General features: G+C 44.4%; 1 protein-coding gene across 1 annotated transcript in view; it reads left to right on the forward strand.

The window, feature by feature from the left end:
- Positions 1 to 7,953: 7,953 nt before the first annotated feature.
- LOC147702407 (uncharacterized) overlaps positions 7,954 to 13,825 on the forward strand; it is a 281,334-nt gene continuing 275,462 nt past the window's right edge. The window contains exon 1 of the mRNA XM_086928790.1: positions 7,954 to 8,198. Within this exon, the coding sequence (XP_086784916.1) occupies positions 8,074 to 8,198 (125 nt within the window). The 5' untranslated portion in view covers positions 7,954 to 8,073. The remainder of the gene's footprint in view (positions 8,199 to 13,825) is intronic.

Genomic DNA, 13,825 nt, shown 5'->3' on the forward strand with positions numbered 1-13,825 from the left:
TGTGCTGTTCTGATCTTGGAGGTGAGTCGCAGATCATGTCCATGATGTTTTGGAGGGCTTGGTGTCGATGCTGGGGTTGTCCTCCTCGTCATCAGTGAAGAGTGGTTGGGACTGCTGTGCAGGGGGTGTTGACGGTGCCTCTGCAATGTGACGGGGCGATGGTGTATTACAATATGTCCACATGTATGTGGCCGCATGGAACATGTTGACATACAGACAGCATGGCATTGTACATTGTGGCAGTGTGTAGATCGGGGCCATGACCCAGAATCATTGTGGGTGTGCACTGTGCTCTGCTTGATTGTGCATGTGTGCTATTATGGGCCTCTCCACCCGTCCCCCCAGTACCTGGTGGTCACTCACCCTGTTGCGGTTGTGTTGTGTCCTTTCGAGCAGTGTCCAGTTCCCCGACTCTGAACACACTCTCCACACTGATGAATGTCGACACCAGCTCCTCCATGTCATCCAACACGAGCTGTGGTGCTGGGCTCCCACCTCCAGTCTGCATTGATGCCTTCTGTTTGGCTGCGAGTTTCTCCTTGGTCTTTTACTTGATGTCAATCCATCGCCTCTTGGCCTCGTCCATTGACCTCTTGTGCTCCCCGTCGAAGGGTCCAGAGTTTCATTTCAAAGTTTCAGTCAGGATGATCTGATTTGCATTGGCAAAGCTCCTACCTTTATTCCAAATCTAGGGGCTGGATCTCCTGCTAGGTCCCTCCTATGGGTGGGACCCAGTAAGGGGGTGGTTACACCCCTTTCCCTTTGTCTAGTTTCACGCCAGAGCTGGGGCTGGAGAGCCCCAGCACCGGTTTGAACTGGACTTTGCATGGGACACCTTGTGTGCCCCAGGCAGTGTCTAGTTTCATTCAACCTCCCTGCCCCAATCCACAGCCTTGAACCAGAGGGTTGCAGTGATCAACCAGAGGGTGGCAGTGATCAACTAGAGGGTGGCAGTGATCAACCAGAGGGTGCTGTGATAAACCAGAGGGTGGCAGTGATGATTCAGAGGGTGGCACTGGTGAAGCAGGGGGTGGCAGTGATGATCCAGAGGGTGGCAGGGATGAACTAGAGGATGGCAGTGATCAACCAGAGGGTGGCAGTGATGAACCAGAGGGTGCTATGATAAACCAGAGGGGGACAGTGATGAACCAGAGGGTGCTGTGATAAACCAGAGGGGGACAGTGATGATCCAGAGGGTGGCATTGGTGAACCAGAGGGTGGCAGTGATGAACCGGAGGGTGGCCGCGATGAACCACAGGGTCGCAAACAGGCTGGACACGTAGAAACAACATGGTCGTGACCGTTGCGACCACACAAGTTCGCGTTCCCGAACTTGTACAAAACCCCCACGAACTGGCAAAAACAGCAAATCCGCAAATTTACCCGAATTCGCAGGATTTTGTGGATTGCGAATTCGTGAATACGCAAATTCGCGAACCGCGAATTCGCAAAATTCGCCCATGCTTAAGGGCCAGCTAGAGTCCTTTTGGGGATGTCAAGCACTGCGGAAGAGGAAGGGTAGAGTCTGCAATCTGGTCGCCGTGTCATTGTCATCAAACATGATATGGCAGTCCATGTCGTGGTCCAAGGTGTGTGCAGCGGAGTATATCAGGGGCCAGGGGAAGGTCATGGGGCCATGTGCCACACCAAGCAGAAACAGGCTAGGTGGCGGAAATGAATGCCAGAGCCTCCTTCTGTCAACAATCCCAGCCATGTCCTCGTCCTCGGATGTGTGCTCTGCCCCACCTGTGCGTGTTGCAGTACCGGCTGCGGCACTGTGTGCCACTGACACATCAGGGACGGGAGGAGGATTGTCGGCCGCACTGTGTGGCACTGACACACCAGGTGCCGGAGTGGATACGCCGGCCGCACTGTGAGGCACTGACACACCAGGGGGCGGAGATGTGGACGGCATGAGGGCAGCAGCATTCATCAGCGCCATGCCTTGTTGCAGCAATGCCATGATGAGAGTCTGCAGGGCATGGTAGATCCCAGCTATATTTCGCTGATGTGCAGTGGCAGCTGCCATCCTTTCCACCTCCATCCGCACCATGTACTCCATGAGCCTCTGCATGTGTGCCAGCTCACAGCTGGAATCGCTGGAGCCAGTCTGAGCGGAGAGGTGGTCTTCTCTCCGCATCTTGACTCCAGCAATGTCATTCAGGCCTCGTTGGAGACCATGGGGCGGGCTGTGGGTGTCCGTTAGGAACTGGAGCTGGTCCTTTATGGGACCTAGACACCCATTGATGGCGTCCAGTTTGGTATCCATTAGGCCGAACCCCACCCGCACCTGCTCAGCCGCCTCCCTCTGGCCCTCCAGTGCACGGCGTTGTAAGGCAGCGGTTTGTTCCTGGTGGTCTTGGGAGATTGTTGTGGCTGTGGGTGCCTCCTGCTGGGTGGTTTGGGTAGTGGATGGGGTCTTCTCGATGCAGCTGTGCTGTTCTGATCTTGGAGGTGAGTCGCAGATCATGTCCATGATGTTTTGGAGGGCTTGGTGTCGATGCTGGGGTTGTCCATCGCCTCTTTGACTCGTCCATTGACCTCTTGTGCTCCCCGTCGGCATTCACCTTGTCCACGATATCCCGCCATATACCATTTTTGGTGCCCAATGACACGTTGGAGGTGACGAACAGTTGTTGATAGTGTTCCATCCCCTCCGTTATCAGGATCCTGTTTTCCTGTGTACTGAACTTCGTGTTCCACTTTTTCTTGTCCTTGCCCTTCCTTGTCCCTGAGGTCCCAGGCTGGTTGTCAGTGGTGCTTGTGGGGTTGCGCTCGTCCTCTGTGCCTGCTCCGGCTGCCTTCATGGTGCTTGGGTGTTGGTCAGTTTGTGTTTGTTTGTTTTTCTACTTTTATAGTGATTTTTCCAACCAGGCATGTGTGTATTGCAGGCCAGGCGCTGCTTATCGTGATTTTCTCATCGTGCTTTGGCCCATCACGTTTTTTCGTGATGCGGTTTGTGTTTTTATCTCTGTTGAGGTGGTTGTATCGCGGATAGGGGTGGGCGGAATTTCGGAATCGCGTTAGGCAAATCTCCGCAAAACAGTAAGAAATCTTCGCTATCACGCAGAAATTCCGCAAACGCGCAGAATTGCTTGTTCGCGATGCTTTTTTACTGTTCGCAATAGCTGTTTGCATGCTCAGGGGGAAATATGTCGTGAACACGCATTTGAGAACGCGAGCAAGCAAAAAATGTTGCGAAGTCACAGAATGCAAAATTTTGGGCAATTTCACGTTCTCCGCGGACCTCAAATTTACCAAAATTCTGGAAATTCCGCAAGCGGAACAGAATTTACCACCCAGGCCTAATCGCAGACATTGGCAGCGTTGAACCGGGGTTATTTTCTCGCGATTATGGCGATGTAGAAAGGTGCGTTAGCATTTTTTGGTGATGTTTAGCGCACGTTCTTGCGAATATACTCCTTTGTGTTAATCTGACAAAGAAGAAAGAAAGAGAAAGAGACTTTGTGTAAATCCTCTTGCTGTTCTAAACCGACAATTGAAGATGGAGTCTGCAAATTCGAACCATAGGTCTAAGTGTGTGATAGGTACACTTATAGTAGGAGTGAAAATAATAATTGCGTTAGTTATTATTGTGTCTGTAAAATTTTCACATTAAGCAGATGTTGAAGGGGTGGAATTGAAGGGGATAACCACACCTGTTACTTCTAGTATAAAAGAGGGTATCATAGGAGCTGAAAAGGCTATGCTAAATCCAACTAGTTGTATGTTACACATAGATTTGTCTAAAGTGACTACACGCTTAACGCTTACGCCAAGCGGCTATACGAGTATGTTAACACAATGGATGGGAGAGATTGCTAGTGTGTATGCAGTTGCCTGCATCTGTGGAGGAAGGTACTTGTTATCACCATCTTCCTTTGACATATGGTATTACATGGAGCTTGCTACTTAGTATGTTTTACAGTAAGGATCATTATGAATATTACTTATCTAAATATGATGTGGTGCTTTCAGAAGTTCCAGCTCATAAGCACCTGAATAAGTATGAATATTACAAGCAGGAATATAGTGTGGTAAAGTATTTCATACCTACCGTAACATTAGATACATCTTATGCACATTGTCACCATTTAACATGTATGTTAGTTGACATAGAAAAGAAATTTGTAGGTCAAGTAGAAGATAGACATGGACAGTTATCAGTGAGATCTAATAGTAGAGAGGGGAAAATTGCCTGGACCAAGGAGGAATTGGCACCCAAGGCGAGAGGGAGCGCTGGTCCAGTTACTTCAAATTTTGAACAGAGATGAAAGCTTTGCATCAGACAGGTACAGACATACTATGATAATGTTTTTGTGAGGCAAAGTGTATGTGATCATATCTTTACGATCAAAGACACTGCGAATACTTTCTTGCAGGATATGGTACAAGTGGTGCCAAGTGTGTATTTTGTGTGTGGGGAAAATGCCTATGTGCGATTGACACTGAATTGGTATGTTACATGTTATGTGGCTGTTGTGTTTCCCAAGAGTTATCACGTTGAGGATTTAGGACCTTTGGAAGGGGGAGTACATCATAGAGAGAGATGAAGTACAAGTGTAGGTGAGGTAGTTGTAGATGTATTTGGAGCAATGATACCAAGTTTGGGAGTAGTTCTGAATGACATTAGGATTAGAAGGTTTGTCAACTATTGTGGATAAGTTGTCAGCGAATACAGTTCAGTCTTTGTTGCTTGTAGATGGAGAGATGGTGTCTATAAGAGCTATGGTGATGCAGATCTGCCTTGCTTTGAAAGTCTTGCAAGCAAAAGAGGGCGGAGTCTGTAAAATGTTGAGGGTACAGCAGTGCTGTACTTATATGCCTGATAATAGCAGGGATCTGAAGAAATATATGAGGAACATCACTGAGATTCATATTGAAATGCATGATTTGACAACAGAGGGTGTTTGGAGCAAGGTTGGAAAAGGCTTTAAAAAGCCAGGAGGATGGTTTGCCAACCTTGGAAAATGAATTCTCGGTTACATCTTGAAGCCCATCATCATAGTTGTGGTTTGTGTGATCATCTTATTGGGACTGGTAAAAGCCTCCAAGTGGCATAAGGCAGGTCAGGCTGAGAGATCTCTTAGAGAACGTGAGAGGAGAATGGAGAGACTGCAGGACAGTCACTATGAGAAACTCAAGAGCCTAGAGATGTTCTGACAGGGAAGACTGGCTACAACTTCTTTTAGGTCGGTTCTTTCTCCAGGGAGTTGTCAAGTTGTCATTGATTATGACGACACTTGTCATCAGGGGGGGGGGACTGATGGAGCGCGATGGTTCTCTTTTGTTTGGAGGGGTGCATTATAATCATGGATAGTCAGCATCCACCTATATAGTCATTTGTTATAATAACATTTTAATATTAGATCATATTCAATAATAACATATGAAAGTGTATGGAAAGAAAAGTATCGTGCCATGCGAAGAAACAACGTGGCATTCCTGTTTTAATATTGCAATCCACAGTATTTGATGTAATTTCTTAACGAAGTTGCTTACATATAATAATGCATTTGATTTAAACGTGCACCATATTAAAGTTGTATGTAGACGACTATTTGTGCTTAATGTGTAGGATGTTATAAGTTGCTTGCAATAGAAATGCATTTGACGTGCTTAAGTACAGTGGTGTAGAAAGGCCCAAATGAAATGTTCACTTATGCGTGTATTTGAAGGGCCTATGCCTTTCATTCTTATGTTGGCCGATTTGTGTAGGCCTGGAATATATTTTCCTTGGAAGCTCTCAGGCAGGGATTGCTAGTGAAATTCATGCGCATATTGAATTTGTTCTGTTCTCACATTTCTGTTGCACATGGAGAAAGTCGTCTTTGTTAGTTAGAATAACGCCGTTTGTTTTAGGAGTTGGGCTCGGGAGGAGATAAAATATTGTGTGACACTGATAATTAGGAGTCAGTGTTCTTTCTCACAAAGGGAAGCCTGGGAATCAAGGTCAATGAGCCAGTAGCTGGAAGTCAACCCGAATGAAAAATCACCTATGAGAAGTGTTCCGCGAAATTAGGTGATCTGTGGGCATGTTCTACGGTTTTGTGTTTTGTATTAGGGACAGTGCCCCAGGGTGGAGTCAGGAGAGGGGGTTTCGACATCGAAGGAGAGAGAAGGAGCATCTTAGAACGAGCTCCTTAGCTTTGGCTACTTGTCCTATACAACGTAAGTGTACTTCTTAGGAAGTCTTCATGCAGTGACACCTTTTCCTGATCTTGCCTGGGGAATTCCAAGTAGTGATGTCACGGTAGTGGTAGTGTAGGGAAAGACTAATGCTTTCTATTCATGAGCCACCGGATGAAGTCTGATCTTGAAGTGGGGTCAATCATTGCCTGTATTCTGCTTCTGGAAATTGTTATTCTGTTCATGATTCATGGCATAAAACTAGCTTGCAGGTTTGGATTTGTATTAGTTTCCATATACTTCTACAACCTCGTTATAAGGTGTTTGCACATACAGTTGTTTTTGGCTTTGTATTAAACCCACTAACTCGGAATTGGAAGTCTGTGATTCTTCAATCATGGTTATTAAGATTGTTAGTTTGCTTTAACACGTTATTTCTTCCCTCTACACTTATCTAACAAAGGTCCATCGGCCAAGATTTCTACAGTAAATTGGTAGAAAGGAACTCAGCCTTAACACATGTGAGTGTCCACCTTTAAGTTGTGAATGAAAACACGTGTAATCTAGTATGTTAGTTCAACTGAAGTGTAGCAAGACAAAATCACCATGAGTTCTTTCGGTTCATAATTGAGATGCCTCACTGACGGCATCGGGTCCCTAGCAACATGGTATCATCTGACAACCCTACATAATAGACACAAACCCAAAGAAAAACTAACACAAAGGTGACAATCTGAAGACAAATCAGGTGGCATGTGGTACCTTACAAAGCCCAAGTATAAACATTTATTTAGTGCTTACTCCAAAGATAAATACCGAGGCACTCTCAATCGGTCTAATTAAAAAAAAAAAAAACGTTCCTGATCATAAGTTAGAAATGTACTCCTGAGGACTATGTCTGAATTAACTTTCTAGCCCTTTAAAAAATCACGCAGTCCCGGACTTCTGTGATTGCCGTAGATTTGCATGGAAATATAACAAATGTGGGGCATATTTACAATAAGTGGCGCATCCCTGCATATCAGCAGGGATGCGCCACTTATTGTGTGCCATGCCTACGCCAACATGGTTGCGCTGCATTTACAATGCGACGCACCATGGGGCAAAAACGGCACAAATGCGTCACGCATCTGTGCGGTAAAAGTGTTGCATTGCTGGAGTTGCGTTGCAAGCACGACGCAGCTCCAGCAATGCTCGGGCCCTATTCTTCCAATGCTGCGTTAATCCTTACGCCTGCTTCAAGCAGGTGCAGGGGTTTGATGCAGCATGGGCACCAAAATGACTGAGTGAAATCTTGTAGATTTCACTCAGCCACTTTCAGGAGGTGTTCCTGCGCTGAAACGACCCCACCCCCCCTTGCGCATGAACGCATTCTTCTGGCGCAGAGCTTTACAACGTGATGCGTCACGTTGTAAATACCCCGCACCATGGCGCATCTTTTGCGCCGCCGCTGAGTCACAAAAGTGACGCAACAGCGGCGTAAAAGCGGCGCAAAGGGCTTGTAAATATGCCCCTGTACATTCTGTGCCTGGAAGACAACTTCACAGGTATTGTTCCTTTTTTCTCTTGTATTGTGTCTGTTGATTTTACTGGGTGAGGTGCGCTTGTTTCTTTGAAGACACGTTTGAAAAGCTGTGATGCAAGACACTCATTCTTGCTTTTCATGACCAAAACACCAAGCAGACAGTCTAAGATCGTGACGGGAAGAAAGGTAACATTCTGGGAGTCGACAGGCAGCATTCCACTTTGTGGGTGCTCCGTAGCCCAGCCTATGTAAGTAGCAGTGCATGCGGCTGGAAGTGAGCACACCTTCCTGACCTGGGGGAACTTCTGGACTTCTCAGTAGGCGCGGGAGCAGAGTCTCACACCGGAGAGTCACTGTCGGAGCTGCTACGGCTAGAGAGCAGCCGAAGGTCGCCGCCTCTTCTACCTTACAAGACCGATATGTTCCTCTGTGGCCGTTCGAGATACCGCAGGTGCGCGAGGTTGGTCCTTGGCACTTCTTTTGCGCTTTGGCTACTGGTGTGGCTACGGCAGCACTACGGCGACTACACTGGGCATTTCCTGAGGTAAGTAACTGAAAAACGCACATTTACCTTTGTGTATGAACGTATCAGTGTAAGGTTTGCTGACCATCAGAACAAGAACGGGGCAGGCTGCAGGTGTGCTGGCATCCCCGTGGCCATAAACGAGGCACCGCAAATCAGAAACAGCGGTATGCAAACGTCACTAACACAAAGAACAGGTGAAACGGCCAGAAATTGAGGCGGGCTAAATCATAGGAGCTGAGCCGGGGTCACTGTGTAAGCTATCGAAAGAAAGGCACGTACATCGCGCATAAAACATAGCGGAAAAATACTCTGGAAAAAAGATAGGTCAACAACGAGTGTTTAAAATTATAAATGTATCAAGAATAACCTACCACTGACGCCTATTAAAGTAGTAGCTTCTAAACATAGACTTAGTAACAAGTCAAGAAAACCTCTCCTGTGAGGGCGTTTCCACGTGTGACCACGAAAGACAACACTTTGACATGTACACTGTTTATAAAAACAATTTCATTATTTGTGAGGCAACTTTATTGCTCATGAATACATAACCTGTGGAGGGACATTTTTGCGTAGTGCACTTACTGAACTGAATTACTTCAAAGTACTATTACATTTGAAGTAATTCAGTTGAGGAAATGTACTGCACTAAAAGGTCACTCCTACATGTTAGGCATTCTTACATTCTATGTATTTCACAGGAAAGCTGACTCATGTAACATCTGACTCGAGGCACTACAAACTACACTTTCAGGGGTCAGTGAAAATACGTGAACTGGATCCGACAGAATGGAAACCACCACAGGAGAGAGATTGTAGTTTACTGGGGAAGAGACAATGACCAACATCACCAGGGAGCATCCATGTCCTGAGCAAGGGGACGAGAAATGTCCCAACTGTGTGGAAGCCAGTCAACAGCAGACTCATGACAGCCAGGTTAAAAGGGAGAGACATCAACAACGACCTAATCTGGTACTTTGTTCCAACAATCAACATAGACGATACCGTCATAGGTATATTCTACCGAGAGATGCAAGGGGATCTTAAAGATGTGCTGCACCACAACCTGAAGATTGTGATTGGGGACTTGAATGCTGAAGTGGAAAATGACAACACAAACCATGACAGAGCCATGGGAATCAATAGTTATGGATCAAATGGCAATAGAGAAAGAGTTTTGCACTGTCGCGCCTCAAATGATCTGATCATAGGAGAGACTCTCTTCCCCACCATGATATTCACAAACTAACTTGGTGTTCACCCAATGGTAGAGCCAGAAAACTGACTATTCACCTGATCATAAGCAGCATCTGGAGATGCTTATTGCAAGGCGTCAGAGGGAGGAGGTGAGTGGAAGTCAGCAGTGATCACCAATTACTGACTGCCATTGTGAAGCTAAAGCTCAGAAAACAGAACGCAACATATCAGGACAACATCATTTCGATGTGGAAAAAAACAGGACTCTTAAATGTATTGGTGAAATAAAAGGACTGAAGCAATGTCATTTGCCTAAAACAACACAATTAGTCAAGTGATGAAGCCGGTGTTTAAAACTTAGATTCCTGGTTAGGGCGTGTGGATTGTGCAAGTCAGTTCCTAGATGGATAACTCCTTCAGTCTCCTATTTAGCAAGAGGTGACTGTTCCCTGTGTTCAGTGCTTTCACGAGCTCCGTCATTACACTGTTTTCAACTAATACACCTGTCTCATTAAATTAATTTGACGCTATATATGTGTGTGAGTGTTTGTATATATAAATATATGTTGGGGAGAGGACTCAGGGTGCTCGTGTGCTAGTGGGAAGGAGGGCAAACAACATTCTTGGCATCCTTAATGCATAGACTTAAAGAATACACAAGAAAACTGAAATTTTGTGATCTTCAGGTGGAGTATTCTCAGCATATTTATGAATTTACCACACTAGTGATACAATCCTTCATCATCTGCATAATGTGCTGATTTTAGCAAAAACAAATCTTTTAGCTCAAATAAACCAAAGGTTGCAAAAGCACACCGCCACACGAGTTACAATGCAATGTCAAGTTTTTTGGTTACACAGAGACTGGAAAGCGAATGTGTTTTCCACAGGCCTTAAATAATTACAGACTTGTAGAGTGCAAACATGGCACTGGTGGGAGATTGTAAATAGTGATTCCATTACGCTGAGAAATAGTAGCAAAGTTGTTGAACAGTTTTTGGCAAGTTCCATGGCAAGTGCTTGTATTGTCGGTGTAACATGCCCCTCTTGTGGACATGTAAAAGGTTGCTATAGCCTTTGGTAAGTGTTGTTTTGCATCCGTTAGTTATCCTGGTCAGTCCTTTACAGTAAGAATATTGCAGACCCAGGTGTGCACAACGACACAATTTCCGGCCCGATTTCCTTAAAAACTGAATAAGGGGGAGGTTCTTCAAGTCAGGAAGTGGAAAGTGCTATTAGTAACAGACATTTTTGTGCTTGAAACAGCTATTACTCTAAGAAGACACGTTGGTTAGGAGCTCTTTCTGCTGGAGCTGGGCTAGACCCCTAGAACAGGGCCTGCTGATTTGAATTTCATAGCCAAAAGCCAGAGGGTATACCCAAATGACTCTACTGTACCTGGGCAAATTAACCTATATTTCAAAGAAAAATAGGTTATACAGTAGGAACAGATAATAATACCACAGTTCTACCAAATGAGAAAAACAAATTATTCACTGGTCAGAAATGTATCTGTTACAAAATCAATGTATTATTACTAGCCAAGACAAACTGAATACCTGGTACTTTCAGTACAAATACCTGACAATGCTTACATATATAAACACAGACACAGCTATACACAGTGACACATGAATAACAATACATTTATATAATAACACCAACAATATTTTTCATTGTATGTTTGTAAAAATGCAATAAACCATTGGACTTCAGTCTTCCATTTAATTGAACATTGTGTGGTTGTGTTCGAAAGAATCATGCTACAATTCACGCTAAGGAGGTAGTCTTTTTTAGGTCAACATTAGTTGAGGACCAGAGAGTCTCGTTCCATGCTGAGGACGGCCCCCGGCCATCCCAAGTGACGGTGGGAGTGTGCGGGGGATGGCCAAGGGCCGAGGGCCGTCCAAACCCCGCCCACTGATTAAAATGCCTGCAACGTGGCGGAATTTGTGCCACTGCCACGGTCAATGGGTTAATATTGGCACAAACGTAATATATAGATATTTTTCAATTTCCAGAAGACTCCTCCACTAACAACTTTTGGGAGAACATAGTGTTGCTCAAATACGTTTTCCTCCATTGTACTATAAAGATTATTCAGGGTATTTGCCATAAACACAAACGGGACAGTAAGGACTACGCATCTGCTCAAGTCCTAACTCAATAGTCTATGCGCGTTATGCCCAAATGTTGAGGGTTTGCTGTGCTTGACAAATTTGTTCAGGAGAAAAGTCAGTTTTGGAGTGCGTGAACGTCAACACTCTGTCGGCGTTCACTCTGCAACAATTATGTCATCCAGCCCTGGATGACATAATCATTGCAGAGTGAACGTCAACAGAACGACTTAGTTTGCGCCCTCCAGACCGGACTTTTCTCTTGAACACATTTTTCATGCACTGTAGCCTCGAACCATTTGGGCATAGTCCACATAGACTATTGAGTCAGAACTTGAGCAGATGTGTAGTCCTTACTGTTCTGTTTGTGTTTACGGCGAATACCCCAATTGATCGTGATAGTACAATGGAGGAAAACGTATTGGAGCTACACTATGTCATCCCCAAAGTTGTTGCACTTCTAACCTTTCCATTGTCCTGATGATGCTCATGGTGCAAGGGCCAAAACGCATCAACACCTCCAGTGGAGGAATCTTCTGGAAATTGAAAAATATCTATAAAATGCGTTTGTGCCAACATTAAAGAATACTGGAATTTTGTGGCCCTTAACAAATGTTGAGCTAAGATAGACTACCTCCTAAGCATGGTTTGTAGCCTGATTCTTTTGAATACAGCCACACAATGTCCAATTAAATGGAAGACTGATGATCAATGGTTTATTGCCTGTTTGAAAACACACAATGAAAATAATTGTTTGTGTTAATATATGATTGTATTGTTATTCATGTGTCATTGTGTATAGATTTTTAAGTATTTTTATATGTGAGCATTGCCAGGGATGAGTACTGAAAGTACCAGGTATTCAGTTAGTCTTGGCTACTAATAATTAATTATTTTTTTAACAAATATATTTCTGACAAGTGATTCATTTGTTTTCTCATTAGTAGCACTGTGATAATATTATCTATTCCTACTGTATACCCTTTAAAAAAAATATATAGCCTTGAATTTCATAGTCACATGCGTTCAGTTTTCTTGGTGATTAATCAAAGCTGGTTTGGGCTAAAATAATATTTCTCACGTTGGATTCTGTCGCCAGTGCACAATATTTGCCACTGGCTGCCTGTAACTATCTCGCTTAAACAGTGCTTCTGCCCCCTTACCTCTGTTTGAAGTGTTGCTTTTACTTGTAAATGGAGCCTTTATGTCCAAATTAGGGTACCCCTTTATCACTGCCTGGTGATACCTCCCGATGATACCAACGTGAATTGCTTGTTTTTAACTGAGTAGTTACCAAGTTCATACAGGCCTTGAGTTACCTTGCATGCTCATGGATGTTAAGATTAGTGATTTCAACTGTTTTCTATTCTTGACATCTTGCAGTCATAAAATGTCCTGCTTGAAGAATCTGTACCAGGTAGGAATACTCCGGATTATGTTTAAAAGAGCTGTCCTTGGCTTGGGACACAACAGGCTAGGTCTCTTACTATTTAAATGATGTGTACACTTGGAATCACGGATTTAAGGTATCTGCCCCAGGTATTGAGCACTATGTATAATTGTGGTTCTTTCTACAGCCTAAATTCTCCAAGTGCTTGCTATCTCAAGAAGCCTTCTGCCACTACAATCCTAACACCCTGCATGAAATCTGACTCTGACGTACTTTGGGCCATATGTATCAACACATTTCCCCATAGACACAGAATGGGCAAAACCCTTTGATACATCTGGCCCTTGGTTTCTTCAGAGGGACCCTCTTCTTACCTTCCATCCTCTGCATGTTTTCTATTTCTAAGTATAGCAACCTCTCATTCTCATGCCTGCCTTAATCCTTCATATTGTAATTTTGTAATTAGCTGATACCTCATTTCACAGATCTTACCCTATACTGGTAATCTAACATTGCCTAATCCCCACCAGCCTTTCAATCTCACCAACCATTCACCAGAAACCACATAGCCCCCACTAATGATCACAACTACCTGGTGTTATTATATTACTAAGTAAATGGAGCAAATGCATGCAGTTTTCTCTTACCAGCACATGACTAATCATAATAACCAACAATACCCACTATATTAACCAATACCTTTGGGTTCGGGTTCCAGAGTAGCTTTCCACTCGCCGTAAAGAACTTTGGGTTGCACAGTAGCTTCCACACGCACTAAAGCACTTCAATGCTGTGTCAGGGGTAGTAAGCATTATATAAATATGATTACAATATATATGTATAATGCTTACTACCCCTGATGCAGCATTGAAGCACTTTGTGGTGAGTGGAATGTTACTTTATAACCCACTCACAGACTCACTGAAAGACTCAGGCACACACTC

Source organism: Lissotriton vulgaris, chromosome 7 (genome assembly GCF_964263255.1).
Source record: "Lissotriton vulgaris chromosome 7, aLisVul1.2, whole genome shotgun sequence".
Lineage (NCBI taxonomy): Eukaryota > Metazoa > Chordata > Amphibia > Caudata > Salamandridae > Lissotriton > Lissotriton vulgaris.